This window comes from Nuphar pumila, chromosome 15 (genome assembly GCF_984573655.1).
Source record: "Nuphar pumila chromosome 15, dmNupPumi1.hap1.1, whole genome shotgun sequence".
NCBI lineage: Eukaryota > Viridiplantae > Streptophyta > Magnoliopsida > Nymphaeales > Nymphaeaceae > Nuphar > Nuphar pumila.
Genome location: NC_143263.1, coordinates 91602566 through 91624729, shown reverse-complemented (window position 1 = coordinate 91624729; position 22164 = coordinate 91602566). Strand labels below are relative to the sequence as shown.

General features: G+C 36.3%; 1 protein-coding gene across 2 annotated transcripts in view; it reads left to right on the top strand.

Annotated features, from left to right (window-relative positions):
* Positions 1–2854: 2854 nt before the first annotated feature.
* LOC149815987 (polyadenylate-binding protein RBP47B'-like) overlaps positions 2855–22164 on the top strand; it is a 51144-nt gene continuing 31834 nt past the window's right edge. For both annotated transcript variants that reach the window (XR_016428103.1, XM_089990285.1), the window contains exons 1-2: positions 2855–3177; positions 14194–14674. Coding sequence is in view for 1 of the 2 variants with exons in the window: in XM_089990285.1 (XP_089846411.1) it covers positions 3031–3177; positions 14194–14674 (628 nt within the window). In the remaining variant the exon portion in view is untranslated. The remainder of the gene's footprint in view (positions 3178–14193; positions 14675–22164) is intronic.

The window sequence follows — 22164 nt, the reverse complement described above, 5'->3', positions numbered from 1 at the left end:
GAGAGAGGGAGGAGACCAAAGGGATTTTTTTGAAAAGAACCATCAAAATCGTAAAGAGAGAGAGAGAGAGAGCAAGAACTCTTCTCTAAATGCCTAAGAGAGTTGGATCAAAGATGGAGCAGAGTTGGAGAAAGGGTGGCTATTTATAGCCCAAAACTTCAAGTAAACCATAAAAGAAAGTTTAGTGGCAAACCAAGGTTTTTCACGAGACAATTGGTGGCAAACCTTGGTTTATCGATAGACATATGACGATAAACAAGTTCTAGTTGATAGGTTTTAGTAGTGATTTTTTTTTTATTCAGGAATCAGATCGATGTATGGTTTGATGTATTGAAAAGCTAACATCCTCCTGTACAAACCTTCTTTTAAGCATGGAATCAAGTTTAGAAGTTTTAAGGATAAAAAGCAGTTGAAATGACCTTACTTTTCAAACACATTTTGCTAAAAAAAAAACAACTTGTTTTAATTATAACTTCTTACTTTGATGTCATATTGAAGTGATGTTTGTTTGATTAGCAAGCTAGAAACTTTTATTTTTTTGTGAAATATTTAGAGAATGTTTTATATGCCAAATATATTGGAAAACTTATTTTTTGGTTAAAAAGACCAAGAATACCTTTGAAATTCATGATAGTTCAACATGTTTTAAATCTTTTTGGGTTTTCTCCTCTTTTTGAAAATGTTCTTATTTTTTGAAATTCATTTTCATGCTCAATAGTGCTTAGAATTGGGCTTCATGACTGACTCCTTCGCAAAAAGCTTCACATTTGTTTGTCTCAAGATATGAGCAAGCATCCCATCTTCGACAAGTCACTCTTCGTGATTTCGGCATCGTGGCCTACAACAGTTGGTGGGGAACGTACAAAATTTTGGGTGCAACAGGTGTGCTCAGATAACTCGGTGTGACTCCAAAGAAAATGTCCTTCCTTCCTGATATACTTTATACTGTTGACGAGTAACGAAATATTTTCAAAGTTCACACCCCGAATCCCGATGAGTGTGAACAAGCTAATCCGGTCTTCTAACAAGCATGACTGTGCTGATGACCAACGATCAAAGTCGATTTGAAGCCCAAAAAAGTTTTGGGTGTCAATAGTGAGTCATATTACTTTGGCTAAGTTGAGTATGCGTATACCTTTGGTTTTATTGTGCCATATTATGACACGCGATACCATTGGTTTTGTTATGATAATTGGATATGATAATAGTACTAAGTGTTTGAATGCTTATAAACTCTACTTATTTTAATGTTTAGTTGAAAAACTATTTATTTATGCCTATGTGTGGTCGGTGAATTTGGGGGTAAGGGGGATTTCCATTGGATAAACCAAAAAAAAAAAATACTTATGTGTATGGCATGATGAACTGGGCTTTCTTGTGTGAATATCATTGGTTTTGTTATGAATATCTTATATAATTGGATATGATAATAGTGCTAAGTGTTTGAATGCTTATAAACCATGCTTATTTTAATGCTTCCATTCGATTATCTAAAAAAAAATATGTCAATGGCATGATGAACTTCTCTCTCTTGTGTGAAGGACCTTATAATGCTGCCTATCATCATAATCATGTACATTTTTCCAAGGGCTTCCCTTGAAGGCAAAGGAAGACGGCACAACAGTATTAACAGATTTTGTTGATGATGTGAATTTTTGCTGCTTTGTTTTATGTGTTCTTCTCCTACTCTTTGTAATATTAATGTTTCATTTGGAAAAAGACTGAAGGTTTTTTTATTTACAAAAACAAGCCTTCAACATGGAATGTTCTTGGCCTTTACTAATATAATTTATTCTTATTTTCATGGAAGTTGGGGGGCACTTTGATTCTCCTCTACGTTCATCCTTACCAAGCCAAAAATAAAAGTTGGATGTAAAGACAAAATCCATGATCAGAAGCAAATTATTTACTTAACCGATTCGCATCAAGTTACGTGGTCTATGAAGATGAACGCAAAGATGATGATGATGGCCTTGTGAAACAAGTTCACAAGTAACGGAAAACAAACATATGAAAAAGAAAAAGAGCGAATTTGATCAAAGCCCTTGAATGAACCAACCCAATCTTCATGTTTCCCAGCAAATCCACGGTGAATTTTTATTGGATCCATGTATATTTTTTATTATGAAAAATCTGATTCAACCCAAATCCCGATCCGATACTCATATTACTTAGTTAGATTCGGGTTTGAATCCACCCATTTTAGCAGGGTCCGACCCATTGTCACCCCTAATTCCTAGTAGTGCATAACATAAGATTTGACGAAGTTTTCTACTTGAGCAACCAAAATGTCTCCAACATAGTGACAAATATCGCGAGATTTTCATATAGTGAGATATTGCCTGTTTGCCTGAAAGTTTAAAACGGGAATTTCTCACAAGATTTTCAAAATACTGTGAGATTTATGAAAAAACATAAATACAGCAATTTAAATGCGATATTTACATTTTAAATGGCTATTTATCATGAAAAACCGTGTGTTCTTATTTTTAAATAATTTTCATTAATATTTTTTTATAAAAATAATTTTTTATTGCCGAAATTTTGCAAAAAAATGTGAGATTTATGAAAATTTTCAAATTCTTGTTTACCATTTTTAACTTTTGTCACTAGGGTCTCCAATAGGGATGTCAACGGCTCAGACATAACCCCACATCCGACCTGAATCCGAATTCTATTTAGTCGGATTTGGTAGCCAAATCTGGATCGGATTAGAAATCAGTTTGGGATTTGTTATTTTTTCATTGAAACCTGACCCGAATCCGACTAAAACCTATAAATATCGGGTTTTAAGCTAGTCGGATCCGGATTCGGTTTTGAGTTTTTCCATCCGACTCTGAATCCGATTAGGTCAAATCCTTCAGTTTTATCTTTTTCCATCAGAATCCGATCCGTTGTCATCCCTGACTCTCACAAAAACTCACAGCTACTGCCGCCTTGCACCCAATCGGCTTACCAGTCACCTGGACGATAAACCACCGTACCTTTCAGTCCCTCTCGCTTTCCCTCTAGAGAGAGAGAGAGAGAGAGATGGATGCTCCACAACAGCAATGGGTTGCGCAGCACCACCACCACCAGCCAACAACGGTGGAGGAGGTGCGCTCCCTCTGGATTGGCGACCTCCAGTATTGGGTGGACGAGGCCTACCTCAACAGCTGCTTTGCCCACACTGGAGAGGTTAACCTAAACCCTAACAATGAACCTTAAATATCCCGTACTTTCGATTCAGAGTTCTTTTCCTTTATGTTTTTGTTTTGTTTTTTGTTTTTAATCGGAAATGGTTGCTGCTTAGGGGAACTCGTTTTCTTCTTTTCTTTTTCCGTCTAGTAATCTAATGTGTTTTCTTCTTGTCCTATGATATCTAAGGTTTTGTTTTATTTATTCTCGTGGGAATTTCGGGTTATGTGTGTGGGAGTTGACTGTCGATTTCTTGATTTTTCTTCTTGTTCGTGACCATGAGGGTTCTGAATTCCTACTGTTTATATCTAAAACTCGCGTTAAATTCCTCGAGTATATATGTATGGTTCTTTTCTTTTTTCTGTTCAATAATTTTAAACAAATGCTTTAATGCACGTTTATAATGCGGTTTGCAGATTGATTTTGATTCTGGGGTTGTACTCCTATTGGTCGTGAACAAATAGTTTTTTGCATTTTAGAGAGGTCGTAATATCGACTATGCATGTGCACATTGGTTCACCTAAATTATTCGTGTAAAAAGAAAAAAAATTAAAGCAGACTATCTTTCGTTCCTCTGTTCGTAGTCAAGAATCAAGATGGGGGATGATCCCCAGTACTATTTGAAGTTTTGAACATAGGACACGTTGGTTGGGCAACCAAATTACTATACACTATTGTAGAATGAACAAAAGAATTTCAGAATTAAACGATTTGCTGATTAGTCAAACAGCACTGAAGTAATCTTTGAAGAACACTATCAACATAAAAAGCATTGGAACAACTTGGATTTGAGCTTGGATATGAATGGATGAAGAAATAAGATCCATAAAGTGAAGCTCATACAGGTGGGAGTGGGGCAATATGTTTGATAGCTGTCACATGGATACGTCTATTTTTATGAGGTTTTCAATTCGACTGGTAAATAAGGGGATACAGAGCAGGAGCCAAAATGGAGTATCTTTGTTGCATGTTTTGATTTTTCATCTGTTGAGGGATCCCTTAATATTTGTATGCTAGCATTGAGGGAGACTTGGATACATTCGAGACTAATGAGAGGAAAAATTACTAAAAATCAAACCAGAGATAAGTGGTAATCATTGTGCACTGGTCATCTACTATAGAGGCAGGGAAAGAGGCTGGGATGGATTGGGGGAGGGGGGAGAAACTATTTCGTGCATGTCCTCCTTTTCCTTTCCTGGCTGTCAGCTGTGGTCTGTGGGGCGGCTGGCAGTGGCGGAGCCAGAAGTTTTTCGTTGGGTGGGCAGACTTCGGGTCTCGGGGACAATGCTATGGTCTTAAAGGACGATCCATTTATTCGAGGGATAGGGCCGGCAATTAGAGGAGGCAGGGGAAGCAGAGCCCCTGCCGACAATCAAGGGACAGAGGGGGCAAAGCCCTCTGTCGGGAAGGGCTCGCAGAGGCAAGGGGGGCGGGCACCCATGCCAAGGTTTCTAATTCGGGGGGGGGGGGGGCGCACCCATGCTTGATTTTTTAGAAATCGGCTCTTGGATCGTATAATTACAACATGCGAGCAAGTTTTTTTAGCGTTTGAAAATAAATGGCCTAAAACTTTCATTAATATTCAAGCCTCAAAAAGTTATATTTTTTCGTCTGGAATGTGTTGGTTCCTAGCAAATGTGCTATGTGGAACACATATGTGCCGTCAGATTTGTGAAAGTAGTATAGGAAATATCCAATTTGTACCCAAATTGCATATTTAGTAGTTTGTATCATGTATCTATTTTGTGTGTGGTTTTTACTTATTTTTAAAAAATGTTTTGTGCTGTTGATGCATTGTACTTCAGCTAGACAAAAGGTCTTTCTCTTTAAATTTTCTTTGCCAAAATTTTTACTGGATCTTTGGAAAATAGTGACTATTTTTCAACTAAGAATGTTGCTGATAGCAATATTGGTGGAACGGTTACTGACAAGTTAGAACACGTGTGTGCATGTGCTAGCACACACACAAAGTCTTTCTTAAGATATTAACCTTTCTCAATGCTGGTTTATGCAAATGAGAAGATTGTCATTGTAAAGTAGGCAAATTATAACGAGGACGAGAATAAAGTCTAGGATGTCGTGGTAAACAAGGAATTGAACAAATTCTTGGCTCACCATGCCCACCCCCCTTGCCTCGGATTCTAATTCTGGGGTGGGCGACCGCCCACCCCTGGCTCCGCCACTGGCGGCTGGGGTTGTTGGGACTGTGAGAACTTTATCAGAATGAGTAGTAAATGATAAATAAAAAAGTCATAATAGTGCAGATTCTCATATTATAATTTATATGGACCATGCTCCATGTAGCAAACATTTATGCATGAAATATTTGTATCTGAACATCTGGCCCTGGGGCATAAAGGCGGAACAATTAACTAAAAGAGTTGTATACAATGGAAGCACTCTTAAGTCTTAACTTTTCAAATGCATTACAAGAATTAGAGTAGTTAACTTAAAGAGTAACTTTTGCTTCTGGCTGTCACAATGTTGTTACTTGTTCTACACTGGTATCCATTTGGACTAGAGGGAAAAGGAATTTGTTGTATGGCTGTTGATTTAACATTGACTGCTTGTCTTGCTAAAAAAGTCCTAGAAGGACAAAAGTGAAGCATCTTTGAAATATAATTGGATTTACTGTCTCTTGCATCTAATTAGAATTGATTCATTTTTACCATAAATTCACCACTTTCATATATTTTGTTGGCTTTATTTCTAATTTTTTAGAAGAAAGTTGGTCATTTCAAAATTTTGTTTTCCTTTTTTTTAATTGATCACTTTTAGTTTTATCCAGAGTTACCGGAAGCTTCTTAAATAGGTAGGAAGCCCGCTTCTCGGAAACTCACTTCAGAAGTGCGATACTCGCTTTCGAAACGTGATGAGAATCTCGATTCTCCCATGCTTCTCCTATGCTTTCCACACGCTTCATCTATTATTCTTATATGTTCTCTCACTCTACTTTTCATATTTTTTATGTGTTTCATCTCACGCTTCTCACTCACTTCCATGTGCTTTATCTAAATTGGCAGTCATTATTTTTAGATTTTGCTAAAAATTTAATTCTTAAACTAAAAAATCATGAAATTTAATAATAGTCACTTTTATTTTTTATTTGCGTTCCATTTTGATTCCAATTCAATTCTTATATTGCTTTTTTTATTCCTCGCTTTGCGCTTACTATACATTTTAAAATGCATTACTTCTCGCTTCCCGTATCGTTTTCCGCTTCCTAGTCTAGAAACCTTGGTTTTATCTTTTGGTTATGAGAAACTGCTGCATGTTGATTGAACATATTTCAGTTTCCGCTTCCCATATCGTTTCCCGCTTTCGCTTCTTAGTCTGAAAACCTTGGTTTTTGGTTATTGAGAGAAACTGCTGCATGTTGATTGAACATATTTCAGTCTAGTTCTATGTTGTGAAAATCAATTTACCAGGTGAATGAGTTAGTAGAAAAAAAATTTCAAATTTAATTGAAACATTAAAAAATGAAATTTTACTCAAAAACCAGAAATATAAAAAGATCAGAAAAAAATTCTAGATTATTGAAAGATAAAAAACTACCAAATAGAATAGTTCAATTGTAGGATAGACATAACAATGAATCATAAAATCTAATGTCTAAGAACCAAAACAAGCAAAAAAGGAAAAACACAAATTTAGGAACAAATCACCCGTATTTGAAGTTTGAATCATAGTCACAAATATCAGTCTTGGCTATCTCTCCGCCAAGAAAGATCTTAGGATATTATCGTTTTTTTCTTGATAAATATTGGGAAAATTTTGAAAAATAAAAAAAAATTAAACAAGGTTTGAAAAGAAGAAAAATACATGTTGAGCAAAGAAGCAATAAAACATGAATATACAACAACAACAACAACAACTACGCCTTCATCCCAAAACAATTGGGGTCAGCGATATGAACCAAAAAAGAAATTCATTTTGGGTCTTCCACATGAATCCTTTTCCTCCAATCATTTCTATCCAACGCCATGTCCTCGGTGAGGTTCAAAGCATTCATATCCTTTCCTATCATCTCCATCCAAGTCTTCCTAGGCCTACCCCGACCTCTTTTAACTAATATATTTTCCCATTTCTCCAACCTTCTAACTGGAGCATCATTAGGCCTTCGCCGAATATGTCCAAACCACCGTAAACGATTCTCTCGCATCTTATTTTCAATGGGTGCAACACCTACCTTCTTACGTATCTCTTCGTTCCGAATCTTATCTTTTATTGTATTTCCACACATCCATCTAAGCATCCGCATCTCAGCTACACTCATTTTTTGAATATGATGTCTCTTGGCAGCCCAACATTCCGTACCATATAGTAAAGCGGGTCTAATAGTCGTCCTATAAAACTTTCCCTTCAACCGCAATGGCATTCTACGATCGCACAGCACTCCAGTAGCACTTTTCCATTTCATCCACCCAACCTTTATCCTATGATATATAAATATGAAAAAATATATGTTAAGCAAAGAAGCAATAAAACATGAACATAAAACATAAATATAAATTCTCGAGATTTCCCGATATTATCGTGATAATATTGTGATAAATTTAAATTTCCGATATTTTCAAAATATCGCAAGATTTTGCTTATAAAATCATTTTTTTGATTTTACAGTGATAATTGTTAAAATGTATCTCTTATATATATATAATATATATATACATATGTATATATATATTACATCATTACCCGATAGGGGTATTTTTGTAATTTCACATAGTTGTTTTAGAAAACAACTATTTTCAAGTTTCATAAAATGTAATTTTCTTTTTTTCTTTTTTAGAATTCTTTTTTGTATTTTTTGAGGACTAAAAGGGGCTCCAACCATAGAGTCGTTGGAGCCCCCAACGGTCACAAATTTGACCGTTGGGGGATCCCAACGACTCTATGGGAGCCCCCTTTTGGGCTCTCCTTTTGAGGCCTTTGGCCATCCTTTCTCTCCTCTCCCTCTTGTATAAATAGGGGTGAACCCCTTGTATATTTCTCATTCTTGAGAGCTCTCTCTCTTTTCAATAAAAGGCTTTTTATATTGTTGCCTTCTTAAAGGCTTGTGCTTGTATTATCCCTTAGTGGATTTGTGATATTGTCTCTTTTATTCATTGTTGTAAGTGCTTGTAAGCACTTTTTATATTTCCGCAATATCTCATTACATGGTATCAAAGCCAGGTTGATTCTTGAAGGAAAGGTGTGGTTCGTGTATTTCATATTTGGTGGATCTCTTCTCACTTCTTGGCAACATCATGGAGACAAAGATTGACCTATCCTTCAAGCTCAATGGAAAGAATTATATGATGTGAGCATCGGCAATGGAAAATAATCTCAAAGGAAAGAAACTTTGGGGTTATGTCATGGGTACCGTTCCGAAACCTAAGTTTATGCTCACAAAGGACGAAGAAGGTCAAGAAAAGGCTCTTGAAGGAGATGCTCGCCTCAAGGCCATTGAAAATCATTAAAAAGAAGTGGAAGATTGGGAAAACAATCACGCAAAAATCCTTGCGTGGTTTATGAACAATGTTGAGCTTAAGGTATGTGCTAATATAGCTAAATTTCGTAGAGCCAATGAGGCTTGGTCCTTTATGAAGGGTATGTATACCCAAAAGGATCTTGCAAGAGCATATTTCTTGCAAGAAAAGATTAGAACCACCAAACAAGGTGATTCTAGCATTCAAGACTATTATAGTGCCCTAAACCCACTATGAGATGAATTGGCTCTTTTAGAGCCAAAATGAGTTTCTATGGAAGATATTGATTTAAGACAAAAACAAATGGAACAAGAACGATTGTTTCAATTCCTTTTTGGGCTACGTCCCGAATTTGAGCAAGTGAGATCCTCACTTCTCCATAGATCTATTTTTCCTTCTATTGAGAATGCTATTGCCGAAATCACTCAAGAGGAGACAAGGCTTGGCATGAGTAAACATGTTGATGAAGTACTTGTCGTATCAAAACCGGGTAACAATGTTAGAACCTATAAACCTCCTCATTTTGGGAAACAAGGAAACTACAATGGAGGAAGAAAAATGATTGTTTGTCATCATTGCTATGAGCCGGGTCACATTAAACCCGCTTGCCCAAAGCTTAACGGAACTTTCAAGCCTAAGGTGGCCTCTCTTGAAGAAACTACCACCAAAGAAGATGAAGGCAAGAACAATGATATCAAAGAAACTCTTGGACAAATATCTATGGATCTCCAACAAATTCTAAAAGTTTCTTCCTCCACATCGGGTGCGGCTATTGCTTCGACATCATCACCCAGTACGTATTCTTGGATCCTTGACTCCAGAGCCTCTTTTCATATGACCCTCCATGAAAATGCACTTATTGATGTTTGCACCAATTCAAAGGACTTTTGTGTCTCTACGGCCGATGGAACCTTTTAAAAAATTTCAAGTATTGGCTCTTTTAAAGATTCTCAAAATTTTTGTGTTCCAAAAGTAAGAGTTGTTCCCAAACTAAACTTAAACCTTTTTTCGGTCTCTCAAATTGCCGACCATGGATGTGAAATATCTTTCTCATCTAATGGTTGCTTTGTGCAGGATATCCGGTCCGGGAAGCGTATTGGGCAAGGCCATAGAAAGGGAGACCTCTATTATATGGACCATCTCGATCTCCCTACAAATCATTTTTGTTCTTATGTCCAAGAGAAAAACATGGAAACTTGGCATAAAAGACTTGGTCATCCAAGTTATTCCAAAATGTATCTATTTCCTTTTGGAAACAAATTTTGTAAGGAAAAAGAAATTAATTGCAAAGATTGCATTTTTGGAAAAATGAAATGTATTACATTTCCAACTAGAACTTTTCTTTCATCAAGACCTTTTGAATTGGTGCATTCGGATGTTTGGGGGCCTTCTCCGGTTATGTCTAAAGGGGGCTATTCATATTATGTTACTTTTATTGATGACTTTACTCGGTATGTTTGGATTTATTTTCTTAGTCATAAATCAGAAGTATTTACTTTCTTTAAAGATTTTCATAAAAAGATTCAAAATAACATATCTATTTTAAGATCCGATTCCGGTGACGAATACTTATCTCATGAATTTCAAAACTATTTAACCCAAAATGACATTTGCCATCAAAAGTCATGTCCTATGACTCCTCAACAAAATGGCCTAGCGGAATGGAAACATAGACACATTATAGAAACCGCTAGAACACTACTTGTTTCTAGGAATATTCCAAAAAGTTTTGGGCCGAAGTCGTTCTAACCTCAACTTATCTAATCAATATAATGCCTTCTTCTAAATTAAAAAATGCTTCTCTCTATGAAAAACTCTTTAAACTTTCACCCGATTTCAATCGTCTTCGTATTTTTGGTTGCAAATGTTTTGTCCTATTACACAAAAGGGATAAGTTATCTCCAAAAGCAATTGAATGTGTTTTTCTAGGATATGGTGAAAATAAAAAAGGGTATATATGTTATGATTTTAAGAATGATAACTATATGTTTCAAAAGATGTAACATTTCTAGAAGAAGAAAACGGTTTTGATAAAATACAAGAAACAAATGAAATTGATTATATATTCTTATATGATTTTATTGATGACATACAAGAAGATTTTCTTGAAAACATAGAAGATACTCGTGAGGTGTCCCATCTTGATATAACACCCTCAAATGATAGTGATTCAAATGTTTATGATAGTGATACAAATATAAATGTTTACTCAAGAAGAAATCAAGAAAATCCTATTAGTGCCCTCGAAAAATACTCTCAAATTTCTGAATCTACTGAGGAACCACAAGTTAGACATTCTTCTAGAATATCAATACCCCCAAATAGGTTTGTATCCTATGATTCCTTAACCCCCAACTATCGGGCGTGCTTAATAACACTACATTCTTATTTTGAACCTGCTCACTATAATCAAGCTAAATCTATACCACATTGGGTTGAAGCAATGCAAGTTGAACTAAATGCTTTAAAAAGGCTAATACTTGGGAAATAGTTAATCTACCCTCTCACAAAAAACCTATTGGTTGTCGCTGGGTCTTCAAAGTGAAAACTAAAAGCGATGGCTCTTTGGAACGATATAAAGTTAGATTACTCGCTAAGGGATACTCCCAAGAATATGACATTGATTATGAAGAAACATTCGCTCCCGTAGCTCGAATGACCAGTGTCAGGACCTTAATAGCGGTCGCATCAACCAAAAAATGGCCTATTTATCAATTTGACGTAAAAAATGCTTTTTTAAATGGAAGTTTAAGTGAAGAAGTTTACATGGATCCGCCACCTGGAATTAATGTTAAGCAAGGCCAAACACTTCGGCTTTTGAAGGCATTGTATGGCCTTAAACAAGCCCCTAAGGCTTGGTATGATCGTTTCAGTGATATCATGATAAAGTTAGGATTTCACTCTTCTTATACTGACACTGCTCTCTTTGTTAAAAATGCAGGTTCTAGTATCGTAATATTGTTGCTTTATGTTGATGATATGATTATCACTGAGAATGATCAAAATAGTATTATTGATGTTAAAAAATAATTTTGATATGTCTGATTTAGGTTTTCTTAGATATTTTCTTGGAATTGAAGTTGCATATTCTTCTAGAGGATATATTTTGTTACAGATGAAGCTTGCTGCAGATATATGTTCTAAGTCTGGGATTTCTAATGACAAGAAAGTAGAGACTTCTGAGGTTATTAATGCCAAATTACGGTTGGAGGATGAGGTTCTTCTGGAAGACCCCACACCTTACAGACAACTCATTGGGTCTCTTACCTATTTAACCATCACCAGACCAGATATCGCCCATGCGGTTCACTCAGTTAGCCAATTTCAGCATGCTCCTACAACTGTGCATATGAGTGTTGTTCTTCGAATCATCCGCTACATTCGGAATACCATCAATAAATGGCTATTTCTATCCTCCTCTTCTTCCTTGAATCTTCTTGCTTATACTGATGCAAATTGGGGAGGTAATCCCAATGATCGAGTCTCAACTACTGGTTTTTGTGTCTTTTTAGGAGACTCTTTGATTGCCTGGCGATGCAAGAAGCAACAGAAAGTTTCACTATCATCTACTGAAGTTGAGTACCGGGCTATGGCAACCACGACAATGGAACTTGTATGGCTTCGCAGTCTGCTTAAAGACATGGGGGTTGATATTACCGAAGCCTCAAAATTATGTTGCGACAACAAGAGTGCCATCTATATTGCAAGCAATCATACCTTTCATGAGCGTACAAAACATATCGAAATGGATTGTCACTATGTTCGTGACGAATTCTTACGAGGAACCATTGCTCTATCATATGTCACTTCAGAATATCAGTTGGAGGACTTCTTCACTAATGCTCTTCCGGCTCCTCGCTTCATGTTTCTTCTTGGCAAACTTTCCGTCATTTCCCCGTAAAGTTTGAGGGGGGTTGTTAAAATGTATCTCTTATATATATACATATGTATATATATATATATATATATATATATATATATATATATATATATATATATATATATATATATATATATATATATATATATATATATATATTACATCATTACCCGATAGGGGTATTTTTGTAATTTCACATCGTTGTTTTAGAAAACAACTATTTTCGAGTTTCATAAAATGTAATTTTCTTTTTTTCTTTTTTAGAATTCTTTTTTGTATTTTTTGAGGACTAAAAGGGGCTCCAACCATAGAGTCGTTGGAGCCCCCAACGACTCTATGGGAGCCCCCTTTTGGGCTCTCCTTTTGAGGCCTTTGGCCATCCCTTCTCTCCTCTCCCTCTTGTATAAATAGGGGTGAACCCCTTGTATATTTCTCATTCTTGAGAGCTCTCTCTCTTTTCAATAAGAGGTTTTTTATATTGTTGCCTTCTTAAAGGCTTGTGCTTGTATTATCCCTTAGTGGATTTGTGATATTGTCTCTTTTATTCATTGTTGTAAGTGCTTGTAAGCACTTTTTATATTTCCGCAATATCTCATTACAATAATATCATGATATTTTGAAAATATCACTGATATATGTGACTATGATTTGAAACCACATCAATAGAAAAGAGAAATCCAAACAGAAGACAAGATGCCAATCATCAATTTGTAGAAGAATCAGCAGTGATAGCCATAAAAACACAAGCATAATTCAGTCTTCAATGACCATACCCATAAAATTACAAACATGATTGACTCTTCAATAACCGTAAGACCTGCAAAAAAACAAGCATGCTTCAGTCTTCGATAACCATAAGACCTGTGAAATGTGCCCATAAAAGCACAAGCATGACTCAACCTTCAATAACCATAAGACCTCCGGAACAATGAGAGAGACAAAGAGAATGGCTGTTTTTCGGTAGGTTCTGGGCCTTCTGGCAGGTTCAAGGCTTGAAAATGATGGCGGTTTCCTGTGTTCGTACAACATCACACATTCAACAATGGAGGAAAATGAAGAATAGGCGTTAGTTTTTTTTTTTTGGAGGTGGTGTTTGGGGCATGGGTGCTTGTACACTCCCCCCCCTCCCATTTAGAATAAAAAATGATTCGAACCTATTATGCCAAAATTGGGTGATTTAGGTTGGGGAGTTGAATCCACCCCTATTTTGTTTCAGAAAGGGGTCGATTCAATCTGAATTGGTTGATTCAGATTGATTTTGATACCATTGGTCTTGTTGGATGGATACTCTTGATGTCTTTCTTTTCATCACCCCAAATTTGACTATAGTGGGAGTTGCATCCAAGACCATCTGTAGACTAGATGCTTTGATATTATCATCCAATCACGACTGTGTCAAAATATTTTGGGCAAGATGGATGAGGTCCGACCGCCCCCACACACCCCATGACATAAGACTATTGCCAAGGCACACAACCAAAACATAAGGTGGAATTCTGCAGTTGGAATCATTAACTGGTCTTTTTTCTTTTTAAATCACTAAAACAGAAATATCTTGCACATGCCTATGTGCATATGGGTAGCTAGATATGTTTCTGTGGTATGGCTTTTGTGTGCATGTGGCCTTTTATCAAGTCTGAAGTTATGCTGGTGTTGAATGAATAGGTTGTCTCAGTAAAAGTAATACACAACAAGATTACTGGTCACCCTGAAGGTTATGGGTTTGTTGAGTTTGTATCACATGCAGCAGCTGAAAGGATTTTGCAGACGTACAATGGGACACAAATGCCTGGAACTGAACAATGTTTTAGGATAAATTGGGCCTCTTTTGGAATTGGAGAAAGACGTCTAGATGCTGGACCTGAACATTCCATTTTTGTGGGGGATTTATCACCTGATGTTACAGACTATTTGTTGCAAGAGACCTTTAGAGCCCCATATCCATCTGTAAGGGGTGCTAAGGTTGTAACAGATCCTAATACTGGTCGCTCAAAGGGTTATGGATTTGTTAAATTTGCTGACGAGACAGAAAGAAATCGTGCATTGACTGAAATGAATGGAGTTTATTGTTCATCTAGGCCAATGCGTATAAGCCAAGCTACTCCAAAGAAGACTACTACTCAGCAACAGTATCCTACAACTAAAGGTAATTTTCTCTGTGTGGCTGTACTTATTTATTGCACATCCCTTATATCAAAAGTATCACTTTTACTTTATCTTTTCAAATAATATGCTTAACAATTTCAGCCTGCAGAATTTGGTGTTCAAATTCATGTGCATTTGTGTATATGTGTTTGTCTTCTATATCCACCCTACATGTGCCTATGTGATGTCGTTTTTGAGTGTAATGAATGATGTGAATAACATTAAGGTGAGCAATTCTATTGTTGCATGAGGTTAGGCATAGACACAGGCATAATGTAATCAGAATTCAGAAGAACTGCATAAAGTAAAATAGGAGACAAATCAAGATTGAGAAATTTACAGTTATGTTTAGCATGGATGATATTTTGCCTTTGAAGGACAGAGCTGTTGTTTCGTCAATAGGGATCCCTTCGAAATAAAATGCAACTTGTAGATGAAATGTAACAAAAAGAGTTCATTCTAGGCTACGAGTGTAGGAGATATCAACTGAGAGTATTGTCAATTTTTCACCATGGAGTTTCAAGCCCTTCCTCTATCCAAATCTGTTTTCAGTTCAAGTATAAGAGACACATTAGATCCTCAACTGAGAGTATTGTCAATTTTTTACCATGGAGTTTCAAGCCCTTACTCTATCCAAATCTGTTTTCAGTTCAGCTTGGCTCTATCCTACATTTTTTCGAAAATATGGCGGAAAAGAAGAATTAAGGGAAAAAGTAAAAGGTATTATAGACCTTGTTTACAACTTGAGGGGCATTAGTTTACTTCAGATATTAAATGGGGGAAGGTTTGGAGAATGTCAAATTTAAATGACTAAGAAGTTAAATCATGGATTTACGGTTGGGTTGGGCACTGGGGATGAGAAATTGATTTGTCTTGCCTGAAAAATGGTAGATTTTAGGTCTTTTGAGGATTTGAGATCCTTTGCTTGTAAATTCATATAAACATGGATGTTGAGTGGGCTCGATCCAAAAGCTATGGTAGGATTTAAGCATACATCTGATGAAAATCTCATATAAACCCTTAAGCTTCTTCTTGAGGTGCACAAGGTTTTGAGACCATGGGTGGAAGGTTCTGGCCTAGCTTGTCCCAGCTCTATTTTTTTTTTACCTTTTTTGGATGGCTGAGCTTGTTCAATCATAGCCTGTAGAAACTAAAAAGGGTAGTACAGGAGTCATGACCCTAGCCCGCCCACACTGCATGGGCCAGGCCACGAGCATCTTGCATGGCAGCCCTTTATTTGGAAAAGCAATAACACCAGTCGGTTTGGGCTGGCCCCACCCTTGGCTGTTTTCTGGTCTTTCGGCTGGGAAGGCTAATAAAGAAACAGCCTCTGCCTAGCCCAGCCTGTTGATGGGCCACGTGCTGTTTGATTGACCTGTGATCCATCAACAGGATGGGCCTGTGCTCAAAAGACCAAGCCACAGTCAGCTTGTGGGCAGTCCAGTTCCATCCTAGTCTACTTAGAACATTACTCTATTTTGCTTATCAATTATACGCCATGTCTCTGATTATGGTTAATGGATTTTTTGGCTTTTATTCCTTAGGAGGCAAGCACGTTAGCTGTTTATTCTATGCCATATATTTAACCAATATCTCTCATGCTTCCAAGAAAAAAATGGTAATTAGTTAATTATTGTTATTGAATGGATGTCGTTTCAAGGCAAGTTGTTTGTAACCTTTTTGTTGATTTTTTTGGGTGTTCACGCTATTTGTTTTCTATTAATGTCATTGAGTGCTTGTGTTCGTACTGTGACTGCTGTTTTTACATCATGCATCCCTGTCTATTTAGCATGGTAAGAAAATGTCATTGGGAGTTTTTATGATGGCATGTTTATACGCAAGTACAAATTGCATAAATTGGGTGCCAAAAACTAAACACGAAGTACTTGTCAAGTAATTTGTCCTTACACTTTATACGTCTTGCACCTATTATGCTAATGGTGCGTTTCTTAAACACATCATCCATTGTAGAAATTAAACATCAATGCTTATTTCACTGTTTCTTATGGTTGTCATTAAGGCCAAGTAGGGGCTTTAGGTTGGACTTGTAAGAGCCTATTTGGCTGGGGAAATATCAGTTCTGTGCATGCTAGCTGGGGTTGGCAATACAACATGCAATCTTACAATAACTATGCTCTCTAGAACTAAGCACAGCCTGTGCAGGCTTCGGTTCAGCATAGTCAGTCTTGGGCCCGAAATAGATCTAAGTTTGGCTCATCTTGAGCATTAAAGCCCATCGAGTTGCCATTCTCATGTCTAACCTAAATGTAGCACTGTAAGGTCTATAACTTTTTTTTTATTTGTCTGCCTATACACTCAACCTATTCCTTTTTCTTTTGTCGAATTTTACACTTTTTCTAGGTTCTTTTTACAACTTCCTCTTTGTCTTCTGTTAGCTAATTGTTCTATTATCTACAAAATCATAAACCAGGGTTCCTTGTCACACAACTTCTGCCAATATTATGATTTCAGACAGAACATCTATTTTAGTCTAACCATAACTTTTTGTCCTAACACTTGTTTCTGTCTTGGCATACATGCACTGGATAATTTTAATATAGCCATGTGAAATACTTAATTTACTGTAGGCTTCTCTTGATTCATAAAAGTAATGCACAAAATTGTTTCCTTGTATCTTTCAATCTTTGTTAAACTCTCACCAATAAAAATGGGTATTCTTTTTTGCCTTTGTGATATAAATCCAAATCTGTTCTTTTATTGTCATCTATGATGGTGCTTGAAATTTCGAAAAACAAATGGGAAAATACTATTCCTGTTCACAAATCTATTAGGGTGAGGGAAGAATATGACATAAGCAACAACGCAGATCCTAGCATAGTTCCTAAAATGTCTTTGACTAATAAACTAAATGCGGCAACTAATGAAGAATTCTGTTGCAAATCAAGTGACACGAAAATGAATAACAGAAGCAACTATGTCATTAAAAGAGGTGTATGGCTTCTGTCAAATTTTATTTCCCAATAGGACAGAGAAACCACCCCCGGAATAAGAGACCTGGCTGCACTGGACTAAGCCTGCCAACCCACGGTCACTTCTCCGGTAGCGTAAAACCATGGCTTACCCCTCGCCCCCAGGGCAAGGAGTCACCTTGCTTTGGCTTGCGCATGGGGTTGAGCCAGTGAGATTAGAACCTAAACTGCCTGTCTAACGGCCTAGGCCCTAGCCCACTACTACAAATCCATTGGGGCTGCCTGACATGATCATTACTTCAGCATTCTGACCTAGCAGGCAAACAAGTGGCTGAATGAATGGTCATCTTCATTTTTATACTCTACCTCAAGCTATGTATTGATTTTTATCATGTACAGATTGATTTTAAGTAAAAAAAAGTTGGTCCAGTGGCAATTTTCAGCATTTCCAAGCACTTGATGCTTGGTTATTATGTCCATAACCTATGTAACGCAGACTCTTCTAACAGGGCACCACGCCCGCATCACACGGCTTCCTTTGTGTCAGGTGAAGTCAATAAGTCAATTTTTCTCCAAAAGTAGATTCAGTTAACCCTAACCAAGTCCAGATTTATCTATATTATATATATAAATACATAAATGCACACACATACACATATACATACATATATATATCCGCACCAGTGTGGTGTTATTTTTTATTGATGAGGAATATTAATTGTAGATTGTTAATTTGATTTATTATATGAATTTATGCATGATGAATTGATGATATGATAATGGTTTTATTTTATTAGTGTTAACTTAAACTGATAATATATATATATATATATATATATATATATATATATATATATATATATATATATATATATATATATATACCCTCCCCGCACCTAAGTTTTTTTAAAGTGCTGCATCCGCTTCTGCACCCGCACCTGCACCCACACCCGCACCCGCACCCGCACCCGCACCTATGTGACATAGTCCATAACTTGAGGTTTGCTATTTCTATCTTTTCATGAACAAAGTGTTGATCCATTTGAATATGCTGGGTTTCTGCTATGGGAAACTGGATAGTTGAACGTTGTCACAAATAGAGTGTGGTAGTGGCATGTGGCTGACTAACAACATTCATTACACCTCTTATAAGTGCTCACTACATCATTTGCCACTGTAATGTGGTCTTCACATTTCAATAACTTGATCCATATGTTCATTTTCTTGTTTCTTGCTGTAATACTATACCAAGAACTGAGTTTGTTAACATATAGGAGTATCATTTCGGCTTTGTTTCATGTATCTTATTTTGATCACTTGCATGAAATGGTTCACAATATTTGTTGTATCTGCCTAATAGATGTGATATGTCAAAGAGCTTGACATTTGAGATTAAATTTCTTCTACAAGTCTCTTATTTGTGAGATGTGTAAGAAAATGGAATCCTCAAACAATCTTCAAATGCTTTCTCACGAATAAACTCTCTCAAGAACCATAAAGGTTCACACACAAGGCAAACACTTAAGAACCACTAGGGTTTACACACAAAATACTCAAAAGAGAGATTCCAAATGAAAAAGTGAAGAATTGATTTCATTTAAGTGGGACAAAACCCACGTACACAAGATAAAATACAATGGGGTAACTCCCCGCATATATACACAAAAAGAGAGGGCAAGGGAGAGTTGTTGGACATTCCAACAACTCTAAATAGAGCCATTGGAGTGTCCAACGACTCTCACATCTTTTGCTTTTTGACTAAAAGGTTTATATTATGTCCAGCTTTTGCTTTTTGGCTTAGTCAAAAAGCAAAAGGTCTATATTATGTCCAAAAATGAAAAATAAACTAAAAAGTAAAAACCTAACTAACGCTATTGTAAGTAAACTTTAAAAAAGAGATTACATATTATGGGATATTTACATGTGAGATTATCTATGAGATTACAATTTTTAACACTCCCCTCAAACTTACGGTTGAACAACCGAAAGTTTGTCCAAGAGAAAGTGAAATCGAGGAGTAACAAGCCGTTTGGTGAAGAAATCTGTCAGTTGAAGTTTCGAGGAGACATAGGGAAGATCAATGGTGCCTTGTAGAAATTCCTGACGTACATAATGGCAGTCCATGTCGATATGTTTGGTTCGTTCGTGGAATGTCCGATTGCTGGCAATGTAAATGAAACTTTTATTGTCACAACATAGCCGTGATGCACTTGTACTTGTAACACCCATATCATGAAGTAGTCGTATCAACCAGACCACTTCCATGGTGGTGGTAGCTATGACTATGTACTCGACTTCAGTAGAAGAAAGAAAAACCTTCTGTTGCTTCTTACACCTCCACGAGATCAATGACTCTCCAAGGAACACACACAGTCCAATAGTTGAGTGTCGATCATTTGGATCACCTTCCGAGTCTGCATCAATATAAGCAGTTAATTTTAGTGTGGAAGAAGCCGACAAAAACAATCTTCTAAAAATGAAAGTTTTAATATATCTAATAATGCGTAATACAACTCCCATATGAACAAAGGTGGGGGCATGCTGGAATTGACTTATTGTGTGAACAACATGTGCAATGTCAGGTCTTGTGATGGAGAGGTAAGACAACGCCCCAACAAGTTGTCTATAAGGTGCTGGGTTCTCAAGAGACTTCCCATCGTCAATTTTTATTTTGATGTTCACAACTTCAGGGGTATCAACATGTTTGTCATCTGTGATTCCTGACCTGTCAATAATATCAGAGCAAATTTAGATTGAGTTAGTAAATAATCTCTAGGAGAATAAGCTACTTCAATACAAATATTTTTTTTTAAAACCTAAATCACTCATTTCAAAGTTGGTTTTGAGATTTTTTTTGATATTGTCAACTCCTTGTTTATCATTTCTTGTGATGATCATGTCGTCCACGTAGAGAAGAAGAATGATGATCCCTGCATTAGATTTCTTAATAAACAAAGCTGTGTCAGTAAGACAAAATTGAAAGCCAAAATCAAGCATAACCTTACTGAATTTATCATATCAAGCCTTTGGGGCTTGCTTAAGACCATATAAGGCTTTATGTAACCGAAGGGCTTTTCCTTGAGGAACTTTACTGCCAGAAGGTGGTTCCATATAGACTTCTTCGACTAAACTTCCATTGAGAAATGCATTCTTGACATTCATTTGAAAATATGCTATTTCTTTATGGAGGCAAGGGCTATTAGAATTCTTACTGTGATCATTCTAGCGACTGGTGCAAAGGTTTCTTCATAATCTATGTCATATTCTTGGGAATAGACTTTGGCGACTAGTCGAGCTTTAAATCGTTCAAGAGTGCCATCAATCTTAGTTTTAACTTTGTATAGCCATCGACATCCTATGGGTTTTTTCCCAAGTGAAATATCTTGAATAGTCCACGTGTTTGCCTTTTTAAAGGCATTTAACTCGACTGTCATAGCTTCGGTCAATTCTGAATGTTCTTTTGCTGTATTATAGTTTGAAGGTTCTATATAGGAGTGTAATAGGGCAATATATGCTTAATGTTTTGGTGAAAAAGATTCATAGGATACAAATTTTTCGGGCACCTTTGACACCCTAGACGATTTTCTGGTTTCTATTTGATTATGTGCTTTAATATATTTTTCTAGAGAACAAGGTTGCTCTAGATTTCCTCTCCTGAAGTATTGAATGTAGTCTGAATGAGATGTTTCAACCTTGATTATACTATTTTGATCTTCTTGATCAACTTCTTCTTTATTAATTTTTGAAATTAAGTCCAACAAGGAGTATTCATCAACCTCTCTAGGGTTTTTAGTTTCAAAAACACTTTCGTTTTCTAAAAAAGATACATTTTGTGACACATATAACTTTCTAGTTCTGAGATCAAAGCATCTATAGCTGTTTGCTTGCAAACCAAGGAATGCACAAGGAATGGCCCGGGGAGAAAACTTGTCATTTTTGTTGGAGAAAACAAAACATTTGCAACCGAATACTCTTAATCACGAATAATATGGAATTTGTTTGAAAAGTTTTTCAATAGGTGATACATTTTTTAACAAAGACGATGGCATTCTATTAATGAGATAGCGGTTAGAGTTGCTTCGGCCCAATTTTTTTTTGGAATTGATGAGTAATGAACATAGTTCTTGTTGTTTCTATAATGTGTCTATGTTTTCGTTCTGCTAAACCATTTTGCTGTGGGGGTATATGGGCATGACTTTTGATGTAAAATACCATGTAGATTTAAGTAATCACTATTGATAAATACTGTCCCCCTGAATCAGTGCGAAATATAGAGATATTATTCTTAAATTGGTTCTTAACCAGTTTATGAAATATTTAAAACTGTAAAAATACTTTGAATTTATGTTTGAGAAAATAAATCCAGGTATGTCTTATAAAACCATCTAAAAAAATGACGTAGTATGAAAACCGTCCTTCTGATATGACAAGTGTAGGACCCCATACATCCGAATGTACTAACTCAAGAGGTCGAGATGAGATAAAATTTCTTTCTTGAAACGGTAATATCTTCATTTTTCCAAGAATACAATTTTCACATTTAAATGTCTCAGAATTACAA